General features: G+C 41.3%; 4 protein-coding genes and 1 long non-coding RNA gene across 7 annotated transcripts; 3 read left to right on the top strand and 2 right to left on the bottom strand.

Annotated features, from left to right (window-relative positions):
• Positions 1-589: 589 nt before the first annotated feature.
• On the top strand, positions 590-17,217 carry LOC6539615. 2 transcript variants are annotated; one of them, XM_039373942.2, is made up of 5 exons: positions 590-1,814; positions 13,831-14,231; positions 15,002-15,161; positions 15,348-15,493; positions 16,257-17,217. In XM_039373942.2, exons 2-5 carry the CDS (start codon positions 13,875-13,877, stop codon positions 17,148-17,150), a joined length of 1,557 nt encoding a protein of 518 aa, XP_039229876.1. In that variant the 5' UTR covers positions 590-1,814; positions 13,831-13,874; the 3' UTR covers positions 17,151-17,217. The 2 variants fall into 2 exon arrangements, with proteins under 2 accessions (XP_039229876.1, XP_039229877.1); XM_039373943.2 differs by lacking the exon at positions 15,348-15,493 and having other exon boundaries at positions 603-1,814; positions 16,257-16,400.
• On the bottom strand, positions 10,735-12,333 carry LOC120321449. The gene is made up of 2 exons (XR_005561054.1): positions 11,871-12,333; positions 10,735-11,812 (listed from the first exon to the last, which is right to left on the bottom strand). It is a non-coding gene; the product is annotated as an uncharacterized LOC120321449 (long non-coding RNA).
• Positions 17,218-17,628: 411 nt separating the features above from the next.
• On the top strand, positions 17,629-19,274 carry LOC6534552 (zinc finger protein 706). The gene is made up of 3 exons (XM_002095193.4): positions 17,629-17,797; positions 18,123-18,272; positions 18,814-19,274. The coding sequence occupies exons 2-3, from the start codon at positions 18,129-18,131 to the stop codon at positions 18,901-18,903; spliced, it is 234 nt and encodes a 77-aa protein (XP_002095229.1). The 5' UTR covers positions 17,629-17,797; positions 18,123-18,128; the 3' UTR covers positions 18,904-19,274.
• Positions 19,275-19,704: 430 nt separating this feature from the next.
• Positions 19,705-21,193, top strand: LOC6534551 (zinc finger protein 706). Of its 2 annotated transcripts, none has more exons than XM_015195196.3 (3): positions 19,705-19,888; positions 20,185-20,337; positions 20,826-21,193. In XM_015195196.3, exons 2-3 carry the CDS (start codon positions 20,194-20,196, stop codon positions 20,913-20,915), a joined length of 234 nt encoding a protein of 77 aa, XP_015050682.1. In that variant the 5' UTR covers positions 19,705-19,888; positions 20,185-20,193; the 3' UTR covers positions 20,916-21,193. The 2 variants fall into 2 exon arrangements, with proteins under 2 accessions (XP_015050682.1, XP_002095228.1); XM_002095192.4 differs by having other exon boundaries at positions 19,707-19,888; positions 20,188-20,337.
• Positions 21,194-21,300: 107 nt separating this feature from the next.
• Positions 21,301-22,898, bottom strand: LOC6534550 (CDAN1-interacting nuclease 1). The gene is made up of 3 exons (XM_002095191.4): positions 22,555-22,898; positions 22,001-22,486; positions 21,301-21,946 (listed from the first exon to the last, which is right to left on the bottom strand). The coding sequence occupies exons 1-3, from the start codon at positions 22,812-22,814 to the stop codon at positions 21,694-21,696; spliced, it is 999 nt and encodes a 332-aa protein (XP_002095227.2). The 5' UTR covers positions 22,815-22,898; the 3' UTR covers positions 21,301-21,693.
• Positions 22,899-23,169: the final 271 nt, after the last annotated feature.

The raw sequence follows: 23,169 nt of genomic DNA, 5'->3' as shown, positions 1-23,169 counted from the left end.
CGGCTTTTACTTTCTCATTCATGGATATACAAAAGCCAGCCGCTGAACACATTAGCACTACTTCTTAGATAGCATTGTTTAACCCGTCCCAAATTTGATTCCATATATTATTACTCCCCCTGCTGTCCTAAAGATTCTGATCCTGACCGAAAAAGTCTGTTAGCAACAAATGTACAACCAAAGGAAAAAATGGGGGAAAAAATTGGATCGAAAAGCAAATGCTACCCATTAACAATAAAATACACAGCGAAAAAACAGTGGGGGTGGCAGTAGGCTGGTCGAAGAGTAGGCGAAATGGTTTTGGGGGGATAAAAACAAGGCAGAAATTCGTTTTTTATGTACCGCGAGTTTTTTATAGTTCGTTGTTGTTGCTGTTGCTGGTGGCACGTTATCAACAATCTCGTTTTACCAAATAACGCAAAGTGCGCGTCATGGCATTGGTACACCGAAAAAAACATTGATTTCTTGTACTCAACACATATCATGCAAGGAATCTACAACTATTTCGAACAAGATCAAAATAACTTTATAAGAAAATATACCTACATATTTCTTAATAATATTAAACAAAAGAATTTGTTGATAAAATCAATATTTACTCTTTGATACTGTGAATATTTAACACTTTAAAATGTTCAAAGGAATCGATACAATCTTATAAACTTGGGGAGTATAGTATTGAAAATCTTAAAAGGGCTAGCACTGTTGAGATCACCATGGCTGTGAATATTTTTCCCAGTGCATTCCTGGGCTGGTGCTGATGGTGGTTCCTGGTGTTTCCTGGAGTTTCCTGGTGTTGGTGGTGCTGTTGGCATATAGCACACGCTATAGTTCGCTTACGGAATAGCTGAAACTGCATTAAAGAGCGGAGGGAGTGGTCGTGGTAGATGGCAGTGGTAGTGGTAGTGCTAGTGGTGTTGGTATTGGTCGTGGCCGAAAGAGAGTAGTTCTAGAAGGCTAGGGCTAGTGGAAATTGGTAGGAACACTGCGACGTATATATCGCATTATATTTTTTAGTTTTACTCAGTTTCGGTGGTGGCTGGTGGTTGGCCAAAAGACGGTGGCAGGATGACGATGATGATGATGATGACGACAGCAGGGCCAGGTCCAAGGGCGAAGGCAGGGACAGGGACAGGGGCAGGGAACCTACCCTCGGATCGGGCGCTCTCTCTCTTTCCTGCCCCTTCCCGCTACCGCTCCCGCTCCCGCTCCCACTCCCGCAACGCCAGGTGTGTCGGTGTGCGTTCCTGCGAGCTGCTCGCACTGTTTTTGCTTTAAAGTTTTGTGTGGTAGCAAATAATATTTTAGTTAGTCACTTGCCGTCGTCAAGGATACGCCGTTCAGTTATTTGTTGTGCAACGTTGTTCCTGGCAACCACGAGTCCTCGGGCAGCAAGGACCTGTGCCGCTTCGGAACGAAAGGCTTTCAGTGCCAGGCTCGAATCGAGTGCTAGCGACAGGGACAGCAACATTAGCACCTGTCTAGATCTAGAAACCTTTTTATATACTCGTTTATTATCCGGCCGGTAGGCGGCAGCGCTGCCAACTGCGCAGTCGACGTCGACGTCGCTGCCTAGCTCACCTTACATAGCCGCAAATTCAAATTTGAACTTCAGTCAAGTGTCAAAGCTCAAAGGATTAGCATGTCCTTGCAGCTGCAGCATGTGTGAACCAGTGAACACCAATGCGAAATACAATCTTCAGAACCAAATTACTCACTGACTTGCCAAAAAGTGAAGCAACACGGCCAGAAACCGAAAAGGATCAACCTTAAAAGTGCTCAACAACTCTCAGATTTGGAGAAACTATCTAAAGGTAAGCGATCTCAGGTGATCTCCGCTTAGAAACTGGCGATCCAGAACGATAGCTCTTCAATCTGCTGACTTTGAGTCTTGGCACTGGGAGAATTCACAGTTGACTTTATTATTCTGTGGTTCTGCGGGTGCCAAAATTTAATCAACGGCTCTATACAACGATTTCTAAGAACTAAAATTTAAGCAACATAAAATTAGAAGAGAGTTCTTAGGGTTTTAAATGGGCTGATTACACGGATATATGCAGATGAGTTTTTTGTTACTAGCCCCCAAAACCGTCCTGAAAAAATAATAAATATTAATTTTAGAAACTTGAGTTAACATTGTCTTTATACCTAATGAAACAAGTCTGAAACCTAAATTCATTCATTTTCGTTTTTCATTTAAGTCGTTTCTAGATTTCACTTTCCTGAAATAAACTTTATTCCAATATTCAGTAAAATTGGAAATTTTTAACGCATGCGTTAGACTTAACATCGATTGAAAATAAAAGTCATAATAACATTAATGAAAAGTACTTTCCCCAACTACAAACGAACTTTTTTCTTAACCAAGTTTGAGCATAGACCCTCCACATTATCAAATCACAGTCATCGCAATATTACTCATACGCCCCCAGTACCAACCCCATTGAACTACCAACGTCACGACTGCGTTGGTTCCTCTACTTTTATTTTAGAATCCAATGCGCAGTACCCAAACAAAATTAATTTCCACCCAACACGCAACGAAAATATCGAGGCGGATTGCAGGGGAGCAATTAATTGGGGCTAGGCTCGAATTGTTAAAGACTTAAAAATATTAAAAGCCCAGAGTGCGACACAATCGCTGGCTAAACTTTAGAGACATTGAACTTTCGGGGGGTCAAAAGTATTTCCTAACTTGGCCCACTGCCCGGGCATTAATGTGTGTAGTAGCCCTGAGGTAGGTGTTCACTAGAACGCAGAAGGCTCTCTAGCGTATAGATGGATCGGGGTTCGTGCACTTCTTGCAATTGCTCGATACAAAGCTCGTCGGATATGGCGTGGGTCTTCCTCCTCATCTATATGTTACACCCGTTCTACTACGAAAAGTTTTAAGTGCACTATCTGTTCTCTAAATGATTGGTTCAAAAGGTGTAATACTCGGACTTTAACAGACGGACCCTAAAAAAGTAGTGTATTAGAGAGGCGGATACCAGCAATATAGGGTGGCTTAGGTGTAAGTTGCCCCCATTCTATACCCTCCCAACCTTGATAACTCTTGTATGTTCATTGGTTACCCCTTTAACAATTACTTTATTATATTTCAATTCATTTCATAGGATATTGACATTCGCATCACGGTACTAGCAACAGACCCGGATTGGTGGATTTATCTATTCATAATAACCATTATTCATAATACAAAACGATCTAAATATGTTCCCTTCATGGGTGTTCTTTTCGATTACAAGTTTTCCAAAACAAAATAATGATAGTTCGTTAGATTAACCTACATGCTTTCTTATTCGCCGGTTTTACAACTCCCACTTAAAATTGAATATAAAAATATATGCGCTACGTTTGCCGATATTGCGGCTTAATCACTTACGTACAGATCCTCGCTGCTGATTCGCTGGGCCCATCGAGATGCAGGTGCTGTGTAAAACGTTGTCAAAGTAAATGCGCAGTTAATTCATTCTTAAATGGGATATACTCCGGCGGTATACAGATCGCTTTACAACTATATAAAAAAGAACATAACTAGTATAAGATAAACGGTCTGACTTAAAGTTTATAAATTTAATAAATGCAAACGACTTCTCTTTCTATATCTTTAAACGATTGCGGTCCTTAATGATTGCCTGCTCTTGCAGCATCCGTATTCGTAATTTCAAAATTATGTGGCTGCGACACACGTGCTTCGGTTCGGCTGACGAGCTTCTGCGGATCTCTCTTCAAGACGATCTACTTCTGGGAGACGACTTTCCTTAAACATGAGCCGCACGTGGCCGGTGCGCGCTACGGCGGGCTTGCTTATAGCAAAACGGTAAATGCGGCTTTTCAGCGGCGGTGCGAGAGACGGTTCAGATTTGGTGGATGTCCTGCATCCGGACTAGTCCCTAGCGACGATTTTCATTCTGTGGTGGTTCAGACGGTATTGCCTAGACCGAGGTGCTGTTCTGTTCCGACATCAAGTTACTAGCCGTGAAATGTGCTGAACGCGCCCAGTCACTGTGGCTGCGCGCTGAACGCGCCCATAAACTGTGGCTGCACGCTGAACGGTAGGCTGGCCAGGTCCAGAAGGGTGATTTAACAAATGTAAGCGCGAGAGCGCCCGCGACAAGCGCGTGTTCTGGCCTTGACCTACGTCAATAAAACAAAAACTAAATTACCTACGAACTTTACGGCTGCAGATACTTACCTGAGCAAGCGAGTAAATATAGACTGATTTCACTGACTTAAATATTTGGTTTTGTTCACAAACTGGGATATACGTAACACCCTCGTGGTTAAATAAAGTCCACGTGGCTTTACTTCTTTGCACTAGATGATGATGATCTTTCGCACGTTTAAATACTTCGAGATTGCAAAACCAAATGAACGAGCTGATCTACGCATTGTACAGTCGACGGGCACTGGAATTTGCGCGAACCGCTAGAAACGGGACTTTTCCCGGCTTTGCCTCTATACTATTCTGTCTGCGTGCCTTGCGAATGTGTGCGAGAGCGAGATAGTTAGACAACTGGGAGTATTGAAGCGGTGCGACTAGTTCTTCATTACCGATTGGAAATACTACTCTAGCTTCTACACTGGGCCTGAACGAATTTAAGGGCAATTTGTATTTTCTGCTGCGGTACAATTTATTTTGTTTTGGTTTTCTATGCTGACCCCTACACCACAGTTAATTCAGCAAGAGTCATATCTCGACGAAGTATTAACTGAAAAAGGTCAGTCGCAATTCGGCGAAGCGTTAAGTTCGAATATCCTTTAGGTGATAAACACCCAAGACCTTGCTAGAATCGTCTACTAACTCAAAATAGATGTTACTGATTCTCTTTGACACTTTGGCTTTAATGAAAACAGGAGCGAGTTTGGCACTAAACTTTTTAGCTGCGTTGCTTTGCGCAAAATTACGGGCATATACTGTGTCGCCTACGCTCAAACGTACTGAACGGCTACGCAAATCATATACTTTCGCATTGTTTGCATGTGTCTCTCTCATTTTGCCTCGCGCTTCCCTGCGCGCTAACTGAACTATATCAGGCGTCTTTAATGCTGTATCGTTGTTCAATAACTGCAATCTTCTTAAGAGTTCATAATCCTGTCCATTCATTATCATATTCTGCCCAAAGCATAAGAAATACGGTGAAAATCCGGTGCTCCGATGTACGCTAGCTCTCAAGGATGCGCTAATTTTCTCAATATGATTGTCCCAAGTAGTATGATCAGACCCGACATACGCTCTAATTGCCGCTAGTACGGATCGGTTTACTCGCTCGCTCGCGTTGGCTTGGGGCGAGTAAATAGCTGTGCGCACATGCTTCACACCAAATCGAGTTAAGAACGCCTTAAAATTACCAGACTTAAACTGCGACCCGTTATCTGTTAATATAGATTCCGGAACGCCGAATGTAGAAAAGACATTCTTCAATAAGAAGTCGCATATCTTCTCAGATGTAAATTTTCGCATTGGATGCAAGAAATGGAATTTGGTGTTATGGTCGACTATTATAAGGAGCCCTATATTTCCGCTCTTCGAACGGGGATACGGTCCTAAAAGGTCCATGTAAAGTTTCTGGAATGGCCGTTCTGAAGTTGTCGGATTACCCATTGGCGGTCTGAGAATATGATTGGGACTCTTTGTAGCTTTGCATATCGAACAGTTCGCTACGTAGTCTCGAATCTGAGTCACCATTCCGGGCCAAAATAAATATCGTTTTATCTTTTCGATCATTTTAGTCATTCCGACATGAGCAGAATCCGGTGAGTCGTGTGCGCGATTTAAGACTTGGTCAGTTAGTAGTTTCGGAATCCAGAGTTTCCAAGACTCTGTTTCCTGTAGTCTATCTCCTCTGGAGGGCTCTGTTCTTTTATACACGAATTTATCTATTACTTTCAGATCGGGCAACCTAGCCTGATTTTCTTTGACACGGTTGACTAGATCAAGATACTCTTCCGATAGGAATTCGTTAGATGACAAATTGACAATGGGGCCAGAATCAGTCAGTTCGCTTATGACGTCTTCTTCGCGCCTCGAAAGTGCGTCAGCTACAACGTTCTGCGATCCCTTCCTGTGCTTTATGTTAAATGAAAACCCCTGCAACTGAATTGCCCACCTGGCTAAGCGTCCAGAAAGATCTTTCTGTTTCATTAGCCATTGCAACGACGCATAATCAGTAACTACGCAGAAGTCTTGACCTTCGATATAGGGTCTAAACTTATTAATGCCTTTAATAACCGCTAGGCATTCCAGCTCAGTGACTGAGTAATTGCGCTGCGCTTTACTTAGTTTCTCTGACATATATGCAATTGGCAGCTCGACTCCGTCATGTTCTTGTGCTAAAACACAGCCGAGTCCGTAAAGACTGGCATCACATAACAAAATAAACTTCCTATCGAAGTCTGGAGTTCTTAATACCGGCGAGGATGTCAGTTTAGCTTTTAATAGGCTAAATGCATTCTCTGCCTCCGGATTCCAACAGAAAGTCTTGTTCTTCTTCAGAAGTTCGGTCAAGGGAAACGTGATGGAAGCATAATTGTCTACGAAACGCCTGTACCAACCAGCGAGCCCGAGAAATCTTCGGAGCTGCTTAACAGTGTTCGGTATTGGGAATGTATCTATGGCACTGACTTTGCCTGGATCTACCTTCAGTTTACCGTGACCAATAATAAAGCCTAAGTACTTAATTTCCGTCATACAAAATTTTGATTTCGCTATATTAATCGTGAGATTAGCCTGACGAAGATACATAGCGATCTCTTCCAGTAAGCTCATGTGAGATTCGAAATCGTCTGACAGGACTAGCAAATCGTCTAGGTATACAAACACCCTAGTACGTAACGTAGCTGGTATTACTAAATCCATTAGTCTGCATAAAGTTTGTGCTGCGTTACACAGACCAAAAGGCATTACTTTGTACTGATACAAAGGTCGATTCGGTATGGTAAACGCCGTGCACTGTCTTGACTTTTCCTCCAGCGGAATTTGCCAGAATGCGTGCTTCATGTCTAGACCTGTGATATAACGTGCTGGTGGTAACCGGCTGAGAATTCCATCAACGTGAGGAAGCGGATAAGCATCTTTAATAGTCAGCTTATTCACCTCTCGCGAATCTAAGCATAGTCTAACTTTCTCTCCCCGCTTGACTAGTACGCAGTTGCTGCTCCATGGGCTTCGGGATTCTTCTATAACGCCTAGGGATAGCATGTTCTCAATTTCTGCGAACATCATTTTTTCTTTAGCTGGTGAAATTGGCCAATGTCGCTGCTTCACAGGCTTTGCTTCACCTACATCGATGGAGTGTTCTATTAGCTGCGTTCTTCCTAATCCTTCGGTTTCGAAAGAAGGTAGCTTGCAGATAACGCCTTTCAGTCTTATCTGTTGCTCTGCCGATAACGAATGCATTTTTGGGCTATCAACGACTTCATTCTCTCTTCCTACATCGAGTTCCGAAACAGATTCTGTTTCCTCTGTTATCTTGCTCAGCAATCCGAAATCGCGCCAGAAATCAATACCTAAATAGATATTTTGTTTGAGGTCAGGTATAACGAAAAATTCAACTTTCTTGGTGCGATTTCTGTAAGTGATATCGATCACTAGTCTACCCGTAACTGGACACTCGGTGTTATTCGCTGTTCTTACGCGACCTGAACATTTTCGCAATTCCGGATGACCGGTAAGATCTTTAGCGGCCTTGCCACCGATGCAACTAATAGTAGCGCCTGAATCTAGCAAAGCTGTATAACGTGCGTTATAAATATCAATTTCGGTGTACAAACGGTTATCGGAATTAAGAAAGATGGCTGCGACTAGCTTCTTCCTATATTGTCGAACGTTCAACCAAAACCGTTGTATTCGTAATGTTGATCGTCTGGGTTTCTGAGAAACAATACAGCTGCTGACGTCTCCGAAAATTCGTTGTCTGACTGCTGCATAATTCGCTTCTCGAATGTGGTACGGCTGTGGGACTCTATCAACGTGGGGCTAGATACTAAAGAAACAGTACTACAAGGACTACGAAAAATAGCGTCCACTACTTGGAGGTACTAGCCTAGCATCATTGCTCAATTTTTTATTGGTATTAATCAGATAAATTTAGTTTTCAGAAATAGTTAGAAACTACAAAAACGATTTCGCATTTGGTGTTAGCCATAAGTGTTTTAGGTTTTAGCTTTCTGGAAAAGCTTCTGCAATTCTGTCTCACGAATTGAGAAGACCGAAGCAAACTTATTCACTAGGATGACATACAAGTTTGGAATTAAGTAAGAGTACTAGACTTTCGTTTTGGGAATAGAAGGAACCGAACTTGGAATTTTGTATTTAGGAATCGCGATCCTATATCGAGTATTACGGTATGATCGACCAATGCAAACCGGTTGGCGAAAACTTTTCAAGTTCGAGCGTTTTAGTGATTCTAGTATTAGGGCGTTGTACGCGTACCGAGGAATAGCAAGTCATTGGAGAAACTTCGATACTTGACCAGTACTGCGAATTCACGTCCGAGGAAGAACATTTGTACTAGTATAAAGTAGTTAAGAGAGGATACCTAGCATGAAAAGGATTTGACAAACAACTCATTGGGAAGCACAGACCAAATTTTTGAGAATAAATAAACTTTTATTTCAATTTTTAATATAATACGAAAATGTCAGTACGACATAGCGCGGAGAATCTGGCAGCCGTTTCAAACGAAGAAGTACCCGTCTGCATTTTATGCGCTCGACCTTTAAACGATGAGTACACGACAGCATTGTCGCCCTGTAATCATAGATTCCACCAACAGTGTGTTGTTAATCATTTGCTAACAACAAATTCCTGTCCTACTTGCAATCAAGTATGCACGGTGCATCAGTTAGCGATTTCAAATAACAATCTGTTAGCAGAGCTGGCAGATGCTGAGCGAATAGCAAGTAACGCAAGTGGAACAGAGGAAAACCGTTCAGAAGGGTTAAACAGCAATCGAGGCCGAGGCAGAAGGGCTAGAGGAGCTAATCAACGAAGAGGCATGGTTACTAGATCGCAACAACAACGCAACGCGGCTCAGCAGCATGATCGAAGCGCGAATACCGATTCAGTTTTTGATTCATCTAGAAACGAGAACATGGAAGAAATAGGAAAAGTCGTTCAAGCAGCAATGCTGTCTCAGCAGCAACAACTTATGCAGAACCTCACTCAGTTTATACAAACACAGTTGTCAAATTTACATGTAGGCCACGCGGCGCAGTCCTCAGATAGGAGAAGGTCAAACGATGCCATTGATCAACCAGTTTTTTTAACTGGAGGGAATCGTCACCCTAGTCAGCATTCAGACAGATCTCACACGTCCGTACAACCAGAGAAAGTTCCTAATATTATCCAGAGTTGGCACCTAAAATTTGATGGGGCGAAGGATGGATTGCAAACCGAAGATTTTCTATACAGAGTACAAGCTCTAGCACATCAGAATTTGAATGGCGATCACCAACTACTATGTGATCATTTGCATCTCTTTTTCATAGGCAAAGCGAACGAGTGGTATTGGAAATTCCACCGATCATGCCGACAGTTCACTTGGAAAGAATTTTGTAAGGAATTTAGGGAGAAGTTTAAGGATATAGACACAGATATGGACATATGGGAAGCCATTAACAATAGGCGTCAAGCAGAAAGAGAACCATTCGAAGACTATCAGTTCCAGATTGAGAAACTAGTTTCTCGACTGAGTACCCGTATTTCTGAAGAATCTCTAGTCCAACTCCTTATCCGACATGCGAAACCATCTCTCAGATACGAGTTGATGCATTTGCGAATAAACAGTTTAGTAAGCTTGCGAGAAGAAATACGCACTCACGAGCAATTCTGCAAGCAGAACAGACAGTCGCTAGGGCACAAGAATTTCTCAGTCCGTCCCAGTGTGTCTCAAATCGAAGAGGACCTCGAGGATACAGAGAAAGGAAATGTCGCCGCTTTACAGCGCAAGCCAGCGAAATGCTGGAACTGCGAGCAGCTTGGGCATCGATTTGACGAATGTCTTGAAGCTCGCAATATCTTTTGCTACGGATGTGGAGCCAAGAACACGTTCAAGCCAAACTGTCAGAATTGTAAGCAGCCGGAAAACCGACAACGGGACGCGTCGAGCCTAGTCCACGCGTCGCGTCCGAAATATTAACGACCAACAGTAGTAAGCAGACCGATACATTCGAGAGTTCGGATCTGAACATACACACTAACCATCTCGAAAAGTCAATTTTAAACAGAACTAAAGACCCACGCCATATCCGACGAGCTTTGTATCGAGCAATTGCAAGAAGTGCACGAACCCCGATCCATCTATACGCTAGAGAGCCTTCTGCGTTCTAGTGAACACCTACCTCAGGGCTACTACAGAGAATGGCGCCCAACGTGGGGCGCCATTCTCTGTAGTAGCCCTGAGGTAGGTGTTCACTAGAACGCAGAAGGCTCTCTAGCGTATAGATGGATCGGGGTTCGTGCACTTCTTGCAATTGCTCGATACAAAGCTCGTCGGATATGGCGTGGGTCTTCCTCCTCATCTATATGTTACACCCGTTCTACTACGAAAAGTTTTAAGTGCACTATCTGTTCTCTAAATGATTGGTTCAAAAGGTGTAATACTCGGACTTTAACAGACGGACCCTAAAAAAGTAGTGTATTAGAGAGGCGGATACCAGCAATATAGGGTGGCTTAGGTGTAAGTTGCCCCCATTCTATACCCTCCCAACCTTGATAACTCTTGTATGTTCATTGGTTACCCCTTTAACAATTACTTTATTATATTTCAATTCATTTCATAGGATATTGACATTCGCATCACGGTACTAGCAACAGACCCGGATTGGTGGATTTATCTATTCATAATAACCATTATTCATAATACAAAACGATCTAAATATGTTCCCTTCATGGGTGTTCTTTTCGATTACAAGTTTTCCAAAACAAAATAATGATAGTTCGTTAGATTAACCTACATGCTTTCTTATTCGCCGGTTTTACAACTCCCACTTAAAATTGAATATAAAAATATATGCGCTACGTTTGCCGATATTGCGGCTTAATCACTTACGTACAGATCCTCGCTGCTGATTCGCTGGGCCCATCGAGATGCAGGTGCTGTGTAAAACGTTGTCAAAGTAAATGCGCAGTTAATTCATTCTTAAATGGGATATACTCCGGCGGTATACAGATCGCTTTACAACTATATAAAAAAGAACATAACTAGTATAAGATAAACGGTCTGACTTAAAGTTTATAAATTTAATAAATGCAAACGACTTCTCTTTCTATATCTTTAAACGATTGCGGTCCTTAATGATTGCCTGCTCTTGCAGCATCCGTATTCGTAATTTCAAAATTATGTGGCTGCGACACACGTGCTTCGGTTCGGCTGACGAGCTTCTGCGGATCTCTCTTCAAGACGATCTACTTCTGGGAGACGACTTTCCTTAAACATGAGCCGCACGTGGCCGGTGCGCGCTACGGCGGGCTTGCTTATAGCAAAACGGTAAATGCGGCTTTTCAGCGGCGGTGCGAGAGACGGTTCAGATTTGGTGGATGTCCTGCATCCGGACTAGTCCCTAGCGACGATTTTCATTCTGTGGTGGTTCAGACGGTATTGCCTAGACCGAGGTGCTGTTCTGTTCCGACATCAAGTTACTAGCCGTGAAATGTGCTGAACGCGCCCAGTCACTGTGGCTGCGCGCTGAACGCGCCCATAAACTGTGGCTGCACGCTGAACGGTAGGCTGGCCAGGTCCAGAAGGGTGATTTAACAAATGTAAGCGCGAGAGCGCCCGCGACAAGCGCGTGTTCTGGCCTTGACCTACGTCAATAAAACAAAAACTAAATTACCTACGAACTTTACGGCTGCAGATACTTACCTGAGCAAGCGAGTAAATATAGACTGATTTCACTGACTTAAATATTTGGTTTTGTTCACAAACTGGGATATACGTAACACCCTCGTGGTTAAATAAAGTCCACGTGGCTTTACTTCTTTGCACTAGATGATGATGATCTTTCGCACGTTTAAATACTTCGAGATTGCAAAACCAAATGAACGAGCTGATCTACGCATTGTACAGTCGACGGGCACTGGAATTTGCGCGAACCGCTAGAAACGGGACTTTTCCCGGCTTTGCCTCTATACTATTCTGTCTGCGTGCCTTGCGAATGTGTGCGAGAGCGAGATAGTTAGACAACTGGGAGTATTGAAGCGGTGCGACTAGTTCTTCATTACCGATTGGAAATACTACTCTAGCTTCTACACTGGGCCTGAACGAATTTAAGGGCAATTTGTATTTTCTGCTGCGGTACAATTTATTTTGTTTTGGTTTTCTATGCTGACCCCTACATGTGTTATGAGGGGGAGGCAGGCAAACCCCCTTCAAACAATTAAGTGCAATGCAAAGGGCGTGTCAGAGTTCAGTAATTGACCTCACCAATGGAAATTTACATTTGAACTTATCTTGATTGGAAATTACATTTTTAAATGTACATTGTACACGTCCAGCTGTCCAGCTGTCCAGCGTAATCAAAGGCGGCCCACACTCAAGGATATCCAGCGGCAGGACTATTGGCCCAGGTGGAAATCCTTTTGCAAATTGCTTCACTCATAACTCATTTCTCTAATAGAACTGGGGGCGTGGCCCATAGCCAAAGGCACCTGTCCAGAGAGCAAATAAATATTTGATGAGGGAATTCTGAAAACTTCTGTAAATTCCATTTCAATTGCAGTTTTGAACACAAATAAGGTCCTCGGGGAGCACGTCAGTTATAGTTCTTTAAGTGATCTTTGAAATTAAATTTCTATGAGTGCAGTTGGAAGCAATTTCGGAAATTTGTATCTTGAAATCAGAAAGATTTAAAATAAGGAAGTAGTTATCTAAATAATCTATGAAATTTAATTGCTTTGAGTGCAGTTAGAATCAGTTTCGGATAAATGATAGCATTCTTTCTTATGTATGTACATATATACTTAAATACATCTTAATATATCATAGACATATCTTTTTATCATTTTAATCTTATTTCACCTTTATTTATCTGAAAATTCACTCTGTGTTAAAATTTTGAAATGCATTTCAAGGATTATTCTTTATTGGCGATCTCCTGTAAAAACCAAGCAGTTTAAGCACTTATATTCTAGTAAATTGGTGCCCAAAAATATTTCAGCACTCTAACAGCCGCCAAACTATATAATTTGAGCTCCTTCGCTGCATTTTCCGGCGGCATAAATTAGCATTAATTCATAAGTCAGTCAGGCCACCAATTGAAATCCAAAAAAAAGGAGAAAATGAAGCAGAATGGAAAATGTTTTTCGGCTGGAAAAGCGAATTTGCATACAAACTGCAATGTTCGTACAACGCCCCCCGAACAACAAATTATGTGTGGGCCTACAGGGGCTGTGAACTGGGGAATAGGGGCCTTGTAGGCCTCGCAGGATTCCGATGGCTTGAGTTGGGTTGCGGAATGGGGGATTGGATGGGTGGAGTGGTGGAATGGTGCGACAGCCTAAACGCCGGCAATGTTCCTGAATAATGGGCCACCGGCGCCAACTGACGTTGGTAGGCAATTTTCTAGGAATCTAGTTGGGGTTGCGTCGTGTGTCTATGGTGAGGTGCAACTAGATATATGTGTATATGTGCCATATAGGTGCACATGTTGTACGGCGGAGGGCTACTGCATAATTTATTTAATCGCGGGCAACAAATCTAAATTGATCGTTAGGCGTAGGCGAAGGCGAACGAACAGCCAGCTGAACCAACAAAATGTCTAACAAGGATATTGCATGTTCTCTACATGTATTAAACTGTTTTTTCCTCCGCTTTTCCATTGCAGTGCCAATTACCGAGAGAGGTTTTTTAAAAACCGGGCAAACGAACATGGCGCCTCAACAGCAGAACTCCACATTCATCGATGATAATCTGGACAGCTGTCCATCGCTATTAAATCTACCCGAAAGTCCCATTCTTCCGCCGCGACGCTGTCAGAATCAAGACACCAACAATAATAATAATAAGCAGGCGTTCGAGGAGCGCCTGGTGGATGAATCGCTGTCGGTGGGGGAACCACCATTAGCACCACCTATACCCATACCTGTATCTATGCCCATACCCATGGCACCAGCACCACCACATCGGCAAGCATGCAAAAATAAACACGGCAGGGAAAACGGAAACGCTGGCCAGGCCAGTCGTCGCCACCGTTCCATTTCCCTCTATGGCGTTAATAGCACTGTGGTAAGTGCCTCCTCCTCCTGCTGCTCCTCCTCCAGCTCCTGGTCCTTTGGCTACTCACTACCCCACTCGAATTCCCGCCTCTGATTTTGGGTAGCGCCAGCTTTTCCACTGAAATCAAACAAATCATCTAATTGGCAGTGGCAGGCAGAGGCGATAGACATATGTTTATGTGGACAGTGTTATTCTGACATAGAAGGGTAAGGGGAACTTCGGGAGTGCGTCTGTTATTCAAGAAATTGATTGCAACCTTGCGTTTCGTAGGAATCATAATCAGAATCATCTTTATATGCATTTTTTACACAATTTACTGGTTCGGGAAATAGTTTAAAACTCACAATGAAATCACTGGATAAACGGATTAACATTGAATGGAGATTCTTAAAAATTTTCAAATATTTGTTTACCTCGATAGAATTGTTCAAGGACAAAGATCTAAGCCAATATCGTCGCTAATAGGGAAATCAATGAGCTATATATGATGATATTATCCTGGTGCTCTTTTATAACTTTCTAGTATTCTATACATACTTATACTAAGACAGTTGTGCCACTATAAGTAGTATATTGTTATTTCCCAAATAGTAAATAAACCACATCAATTATTTATTGGATTACCGTATTTGTTTATTAAATATCTTATCACTATTTGACCGACAAGGAAATACTTTGTAAATATCCCATGCTTGCAAGCCAGTACCCCACCCTACAATGCATTCCCAATAGCCTGGCAACCCTGTTAATTGATCCCTGTTCTTCTGGCAACCCCTCAGGAGCAAGGCCACAAGGAAATCCCCATCTGGATGGACGATGGAGAGGCGCGTTTCGTATCAGGAGTGACGAACAAGACGACGTGCGATGACATAATCAAGGCGCTGATTGATGACGAACTGCGGAATGGCGATGGGTTCTACTGCGGCAATAATCCGAAAGGTGGGTTAATAATAATAATTCCCAGCCGATCCTGTCGTGACTGCTATTTTTTATGCCTCACAATTTGGTTTTTTATTTATTTATGCTCCTTATTTACAATTTCTTTTATTTTCTCCCATTTTGCGTTTCGTTCCGTTCCGTTCCGTTTCATTCAATTTTCCCGCTTTCCGCACGTTGGAAAACAAGATGGCGGCCAGAGGAAAGCGGCAGCAGCATCGCGTGACTACAGCGATTACATTATAACGGAAAGTTGGGGCGGAATAGAGCGGTGCTATGATGGCAACATGGCCATTTTGCCCGTTTGGCGCGCTTGGAGCCGTGTACACAATGAGGTAATGGCAACGGTCGGTGGACCAGGGGAATCCCACCTGGCGTGCAGAAAAAAGGAGCAAAATAAAAGAGAAACACCAGCAAACTGGGCCCGAAAGCCCGAAAGAAAAAAACGAAAAGTCTACAGTGATTGCATAATAAGCGCTTTTTTCCTGGCGCCACACGCAAGCCTAGAAATGTGAAATTCATGTCGTTCTCGAAATCCCACTCCATACGTTCTCAGTATTCCCCTTTCAAAGTCACACCCGCACACCTATTATGTACATACATATGTAAACATATATAGTACCACTCGCATTTGACTTATGCTTTGGCTTTTCGTATTTATTTGTTTATGACGCACCGAGTGAAATCAATTTGCCTATTGATTTTTATATCTAAGTTCATGTTTTCGTTTCGGCGTAATTATGCTGTAAATGTTTTATGACCTTAACCATTAGCCATAGGAATAATGTTATTCGAGGAAAAAGAATTCCTAATTGTTATTTGATGATCTTATCCAGTTAATGGAGGGCAAGAGTTAGAACTAGCGCCAAGGTGGTTTTATTGTTAGAGCTGTATTAAATGAGAATATAATCACAAAGTAATGTATTCACTTGTATATTGTTGGGTAGAGAATAATACAATGATAAAAAAAGGTCAATTTGTTACTTCAACAAGGGGAATACAAATTAAGGAGTAATACATGTTCATAGAGTAGTAAAATGTTTTTTTTTAAATATGTACTTCAATTCATTTGTAAACAAATCTCGTCTTTTATTACAGCTGCGCATCTCGTTAAAACACCGTGATAGCTTCAGAGATCCCCTTGCCATGCAATTAGTGCCCCATTCACAGCCACCCACGGGATTTTCGATGTACAAGTGGCTCAAGAAGCTACTGCATCTTAAAAAAGGAAAGAAAACGATACCGAAAGTGCCTAATAAATTGAAGGAGAAGAAAGTGCACGGCCAAAAGCAAACCATGCCGAATGATTTGGTGGTGATTATAATGCCAGACCAACTGTATAAGGGTACCGAAAACACTGCCAAATCCAAACTTTATAAACTGGCCGAAAATCGCGTCTCCAAGCAGCGTCATCGAAGACGAAGTTGCCACGAGATAACCAAAGCCTCAGTTGAAACATTCAGAACAGCGATCCCCAGCGAATGCAATAACAATAACTATAATGTTAATAATTGCATAAGGAGGCGAAAGGATAAGCCGCTGCGAAACAGCGTACGCTATAAGTTGGCATCTCTTCATGCGGATATGAATGTTCGCTATGAAAAGGAACACGCTCTAACACGACAGCTATCGGAAAAGTGCCGACTGTACCGATTGCAGAACGAACGGTACAAGGGACCGGAAATGGAGTTATCGGTCGGGCAGCTGCAACAAAATATCGAAGCCTATGCCGAAGACATTATTAAAACGGAACACGAACTTCTCGAATTGAAAAATGAGATCAGACACGATATATCGCTGATCAATAATTTGAAACGTCTGACCTTGGAGGAATCGGAGGCAGATGCTGCCTGTAAAAGAGGCGTGGCTAAAGTACCACATTCCTCACAGGAAAATGAAAATACTCCTCAAGATGCTAAAAATATGCAGGAAATGCAGTTTGTTGATAATATTTACGAGTTTTGCGATAATAATGCCAGTATGCTGGTGTAATTACAATTATGTGTCACTTGTTACGTTTTTACCAAAATAAATATACATTTTTTATAAGTATTTTAAACTACGAATTTTAATGGTTGTGGTTTTTGTAAGCTTCCGGCTTACAATAATAATACAACTTTAAGCAGCTTTTGTTTGTTGGTAACATAATACCTTTAAGTAATTTTTGAAGAGTAAATTATTTTAAAAAGCGGGCGTTGAAGCTATTATTGAACTATCTCTTTAATTTTATATTTTAAGAGTGAGTTCATTCAATATGGAGTAACACTATGCAAGAGTGGCACACAATACCCATTTTACATTGGTTCGGAATAATCTTCAAAACTCAATTAAAAACTTTTTAAAATTATATTATTTATTACGATTTATACGTAATGCCGTTATGGGGTTTGAGTCAGGGTAAATGTCAATCAAAGACTCGAACCCACATATGTTGCTGGAGGAACATTTTGGATATACTTGAACTCTGGTCCCATTCAATCCAGGCAGAAAACAAAACCCATCAAATTAATAGTATTTTAAGACAAATTGTCAATAATTTCGGGTAGCAAAACAATTTACTTTACAACCAGTCTTACTTAAATTCGAGGCTGCATCTCCTGCATTTAGAACAGCCAACCAAATTTACTCGGGTTAATTAGGTAAGTAAAAATCGGTTCGCAAAGAAGCGCAGAACGTGGTCGCAGTCCACATTTTCACTTGCGGGGGTGTTTTGTTGTTGCAGTACAGTAACGCAACAGATTTGATCAAAATATTATAAATATCTTATCGATAGAGCTACACAGATCGCGGAAAATCCACTCTTGTAACTGGAAACTCCTGATGTTAGTTTTAAATGCGTGGGGGATAAAAAGTGAAAGCTACTGCGCTTCTGCCGCCTTTGTTGCAAATCCCGTTTGGGCCACAGATGATTAATGACCTTTTGGCAATCCACTTGAACTAACCCTTCTATTTGCATTTGAGCAGCAAGCAATGGCACGTGGACACCAGAAGATCCAGTCGCAGGCGAAGGCCTCCGAGAAACAGGCCAAACTGAAGAAGCAGCAAGGACACAGTGCCAACGATCAGAAAAAGGCGGCTCAGAAGGCACTTGTCTATGTGTGCGCCGTTTGCAAGGTGAGCCAACTACAGTGGAGCCTCTGTAGAACAAACAAACTAGAGTAGAGAAAATGGGTAATCCCATTTAATGCAATTCGAAAAAGTGTGCAATACGGCACTTAAAACAAAAAATTGCACAAAACACTTAATGTCTATAATGTTTAAAACTATCTGGAATCGTTACCCTGTAATATTGTTGCGACGCTAGTTTCGGTTTTTATCCATGTTTGTTATTAGTATATAAAAATGATCAATATATATATCACAGAATATTGTCCATTTATATTCCGCATAAAATTGTATCCAATTTCAACCGTATAAAAATAACTACTATAACATTTTGTAAAATTAATTTAATTTGCTAGTTAAAAACAATATGTTGGTCCAACGTCGTCTTAAATTATATTATGACCAAACACTGCTGATATATTAGTTACTTTAAATGATAACACATTGATATGCTATCACCCTTCCTTACGATTATATATTTCCGGCTCACCTTCCTTTCTATAGATAACAATTTAAACCCAAATCTAATCGCTTTTCCTTTCCATTTCAGTCGCAAATGCCAGATCCCAAGACTTACAAGCAGCACTTCGAGAACAAGCATCCCAAGAACGACATGCCCGAGGAGCTGAAGGATGTCTGATGACCATTTTACTTAAAGCTGAACGAGATGGACGAGTTGCCTACCAGTACGAAACATTTGCAACAATAAATTAGCAACAGCCCGAAGAAGAAAGCCACAATCAAGCCGAAGCCAAGAGGATGGATAATAGCCGTAATAATAATATATGCCAGTTCTTTCGTATACACACTGCTGCTTTTTGGTTTTGTTTTATACATTGAAATTAACACAGTATGCGAATGTTCGATGTGTGGCTGACCCAATACAAAGACACCTACCTACCATACAAAATGAATAGAAATTGTTTAATTCCTGTCAACATGACGGGAAGATATCTAGGACACCATAATAAATACTCTGAGCTCCGTTTTGGATTTGGTTTACACGTAAAAGTTTTATACGAATTATGCCAGAAATGAAAGAAAATAAATCTTTTTGTACTATAACTAAATTATGTAAATGACAATTTATAAATAAAAATGTTAAAACTATTACTTTTTATGCTTTGTATGATATTTTATTCTAATTCATCCTGTGCAATTATACTTGCAGTCTTAGATAATAACAATGTTATGTTTGTTGTATTGGTAAATTGATTATTTATATTTTAAAAATTCGAACATATCCATTACCATATATTCTATGTATTATACCAACATATTCATTACCAAAAAAAATATTGTTGAATGGTTTAAAAACTACAAATAATAAGAAAAAGCATTATTCATTACGAGTACCGTTAAGTGGCTTAAGTCAGGGTAGATGTAAATCAAAGACACGAACCCACAGATATATATGCCTTAACATTTTGGATATAGTTTAGCTCTGGTCCCACTCAACCCTGGCAGCGAAACAAAACCCGACAAATTGATAAAAATCTACGGTTAATCGCCAATAATTTCGGGTATCAAATCAAAACAGGTTATTAACAACGAATTTTACTTAACTCCAAAGGCTGCATCACCTGCATTTAATACAGGCAACCAATTTTAAGCGGGTTAATTAGGTAAGTTGGGATGGGTTCGCAAAAGAGCGCAGAACGTGGTCGCAATTTTCACTTGTGGGGGTGATTTGTTGTTGTTCCAGTACAGTGTCGTGTCAGATTTTTCACAACATAAATAATCGGTGTCTTAACTAGAATATGCGGACCGGAAAGTGAACTTCCCGTTTGGTGACCCCAAGAGTGGCCCATTCAGATGTGTGGGAGAAAGTGAAAGTGACTGCGCTTCTGCCTCCTTTGTTGCGAATCTCGTGAAGCCCAAAGACGATATACATATACTTACTCTTCCATTTCTATTCAAACAGAAAGAAATGGCACGTGGACACCAGAAGATCCAGTCGCAGGCGAAGGCCTCCGAGAAACAGGCCAAACTGAAGAAGCAGCAAGGACACAGTGCCAACGATCAGAAAAAGGCGGCTCAGAAGGCACTTGTCTATGTGTGCGCCGTTTGCAAGGTGAGCCAGCTACAGTGAAACCCCGCCTAATCAACATCAGCAGTGGGTTGGTTAGTGAAGCAGTTTTGACACAGCTAGAAAAATTGCCTTCGAACTCGTTTACTTTAATGACGAGATTTTGAAACCCATGTTTAGGTATCTGATGTATTTCTTTAATACTTTGAAATACTTCAAAATTTTGTGTACTATTATTCTATTGCTATTATCGTTGGACACCTGAATACGATTAGTGAAATCAAAAAGGTTTCTGAAAGGGTTCGAAAATATGAATATTTAGAAATTATTTTTATTTGAGCACAGTATACATATTAATAACGACTGAATGTTTAATTCAAAAAACAAAATTATTATTATAAAGAACATATCGTTAAGATTTGTTCAGGTGTATGTAAATATATGTATCTTTTCTACCTAAACTAATAGGAAATATAAATTCCTCGTACTTTGTGCTTTATGGTAAACCTAATCGAGCTTCCTTTCCATTTCAGTCGCAAATGCCGGATCCTAAGACATATAAGCAACATTTCGAGAACAAGCATCCCAAGAACGACATGCCAGAGGAGCTGAAGGAGGTCTGATGACCGATGAGGCTGGGTGCATATATAAATATATCAAGCTGATCGAAATCGACGAATTTCCTACCAGTACGAAACTTTTGCAACAATAATTTTACATCAGCCCAAATACAAAATCAGCATTTAAGCCGATGCCAGGGGCGCATAAAATTAGAACATAGTTTCCAAAGCAAAGGGCCCAGCTGAATTTTTTATATACACACTGCTGACTTTTGGTTTATACTTTGAAAATAACCCATGGCTACCACAATACAAAGCAAATTTCCACATAGTAAAATAAATATGTTTGTTTTGATTTTTATTTTCCCTGAAAGGCAACGAGCAAGTTGAGTAACAATAATTACGTGTGCTCCGTTTTTGATTTGGTTTATAAATAACGATGCTAACGATTTCGTAGTTTTGTATACGATTTATGCCAGAAATAAAATAAATCTTTTTGTACTATAAACCATTGAAAACATCATGTAAATGAGAATTTATAAATACAATAAAAACGACATAATTGTTAAATTTAAAGAGAAATGTTACTGCTGCAGAAGCATTGTCTTATCTTACGGTTAGTGTGTAAATGCAAAGCATTCCTGTCTTTATGTAAATATTCGCATGGTGCGAGATTAGTGTTCTAAACTATAGATTTGATTGTTTCAATGCTACTTAACATTTGGCAACTACCTGATTAAAGTGTAGGGATTCTATGTACATTGTTTTAACAAGCACATATCGTTCAATAGTTAAAAATATCTAATATTCCGAAACTAGTTATTCCCCAGAATATTCAGTTTTAGGAAAGTTTTTTCAGTTCTTTGGTTGGATATTCAGCTACAAAAGGTTCTCCTAGAAGTTGATTCCCGGTACTGCTGTCCTCTTTTGTTGCCAGAGTCTCAGCGGGGAATTCTTCTTGCGCTAGTTGCATGAAAACTAAATCTTCTTTTGCCGGAAAATCAGCAAGTACTGTAATACCAATGTTGTTATCCGGCAGCGAGGGCGTTTCCTCGTGGTACCCAAACCAGTAGATTATGATTCCAGGCCCAAAACTAAAAACAATATATATAATGAGAAAAGTTATAGGAAGTATTATTCCATATTACCGATTGCAGTAGCTTTGCAGCTGCTGTTGGATGTTGAATTTATGTGCCTTGGTGTCCCCGAAATTGGCCTTGCTTTCGATCCAGTTGATCACAGAGCCCCTGTAAAGGAACGGCAGTATCATCTTGATGTCCGGCGTCTTGTCATATCCCATTCGTCGCAAATCCTGCTCGTCGTAGAAATGGATACCCGCCTCCTTAGCCAGATTCTTAAGCTTAAGTTCGTACTCCTCGCCCATGATGCGTCGTCGCAGGTCCGTAATGGATCCCTCTTGATTGTCGCTGATTATGCACTGCTGCACATTGGCCGCCAGCCGCGGATCGTCGATGAGATGCGGATGCCTAAGAAGCTGGGAGATGTGCGATCGATGCCGCGCCTTGTACTTCTCCTGCAGCAACATCCTGCAGAGAGCCACCGGATTCAGTGCCTCGACACAAGCCATTCGGATCAGGAGGGCATTGTCGTACAAGTTTTTCTGCTCCTCGTAGCTGAACCCAAACAATTTGGATTATTATTGGCCGCGGTCTCAGGAAACAACACGAATTTGTGGTCTTACACTTTGAGGAGCTTCTTTCCTCGCTGGTCCTGCTTCCAGTGGTGCCCACGCGCCCTGTTAAAGAGCTCCGATTGCAGGATGCATGTCAAAGCCATTGGTTCCACGTCCCTGAAGAAACGATTCCTCAACTCGAACTCGCAGTCGATGGCCAATCCGTGGAAGCCGTTGATGAACTGGCAGATGCGATTATACTCGCCGCCGCTCAGAATCTTCCGCCTCTGTTGCTCATTTCCGCCGGCCAAGCCCGGGACTTGGGACATATTTTACGGCCAGAAATACAAATTTATTTCAGAGAAAGGTATGAAAGAGCGCCAGAATAAACAGCTGTTCAGCCCACGCTAATCGAATACACAATTAGACTTATCGATTGCTGAGTTTTCACATCGCGAAGCGTTCACACTGGACGGCGCTGTATATCGAAATGTTCAAGAAGCCGTCATTCTGTAATTTTCATAAGATTAAAAAAGTATAAAAACAGGGTTTATAAATAGCACGAATTTTATTACTATGCCTTTACGTATGCCATTACACGTATTTAAAAAACGAATCTATCGGGCCTGTGTACCGGTATCGGTACGGGATACAATATCGTAACTATTGTACAGCGTACGATAT

The sequence above is a fragment of the Drosophila yakuba genome, chromosome 3L (genome assembly GCF_016746365.2).
Source record: "Drosophila yakuba strain Tai18E2 chromosome 3L, Prin_Dyak_Tai18E2_2.1, whole genome shotgun sequence".
Taxonomy (NCBI): domain Eukaryota; kingdom Metazoa; phylum Arthropoda; class Insecta; order Diptera; family Drosophilidae; genus Drosophila; species Drosophila yakuba.
The sequence above is the reverse complement of the archived record's forward strand: the minus strand, read 5'-3'. Positions and strand labels throughout refer to the sequence as shown.

Bases quoted from the DNA above. Each gene is read 5' to 3' on its own strand.
- LOC6539615 (XM_039373942.2), top strand. From the start codon at position 13,875: ATGGCGCCTCAACAGCAGAACTCCACATTCATCGATGATAATCTGGAC. The intron at 14,232-15,001 runs GTAAGTGCCTCC...GCAACCCCTCAG, and splicing joins ATGGCGTTAATAGCACTGTG to GAGCAAGGCCACAAGGAAAT. The intron at 15,162-15,347 runs GTGGGTTAATAA...TTGGAAAACAAG, and splicing joins CTGCGGCAATAATCCGAAAG to ATGGCGGCCAGAGGAAAGCG.
- LOC6534550 (XM_002095191.4), bottom strand. From the start codon at position 22,814: ATGTCCCAAGTCCCGGGCTTGGCCGGCGGAAATGAGCAACAGAGGCGG. The intron at 22,487-22,554 runs GTAAGACCACAA...GTTTGGGTTCAG, and splicing joins GGAAAGAAGCTCCTCAAAGT to CTACGAGGAGCAGAAAAACT. The intron at 21,947-22,000 runs GTAATATGGAAT...TATTGTTTTTAG, and splicing joins CTGCAAAGCTACTGCAATCG to TTTTGGGCCTGGAATCATAA.
- LOC6534551 (XM_015195196.3), top strand. From the start codon at position 20,194: ATGGCACGTGGACACCAGAAGATCCAGTCGCAGGCGAAGGCCTCCGAG. The intron at 20,338-20,825 runs GTGAGCCAGCTA...TTTCCATTTCAG, and splicing joins ATGTGTGCGCCGTTTGCAAG to TCGCAAATGCCGGATCCTAA.
- LOC6534552 (XM_002095193.4), top strand. From the start codon at position 18,129: ATGGCACGTGGACACCAGAAGATCCAGTCGCAGGCGAAGGCCTCCGAG. The intron at 18,273-18,813 runs GTGAGCCAACTA...TTTCCATTTCAG, and splicing joins ATGTGTGCGCCGTTTGCAAG to TCGCAAATGCCAGATCCCAA.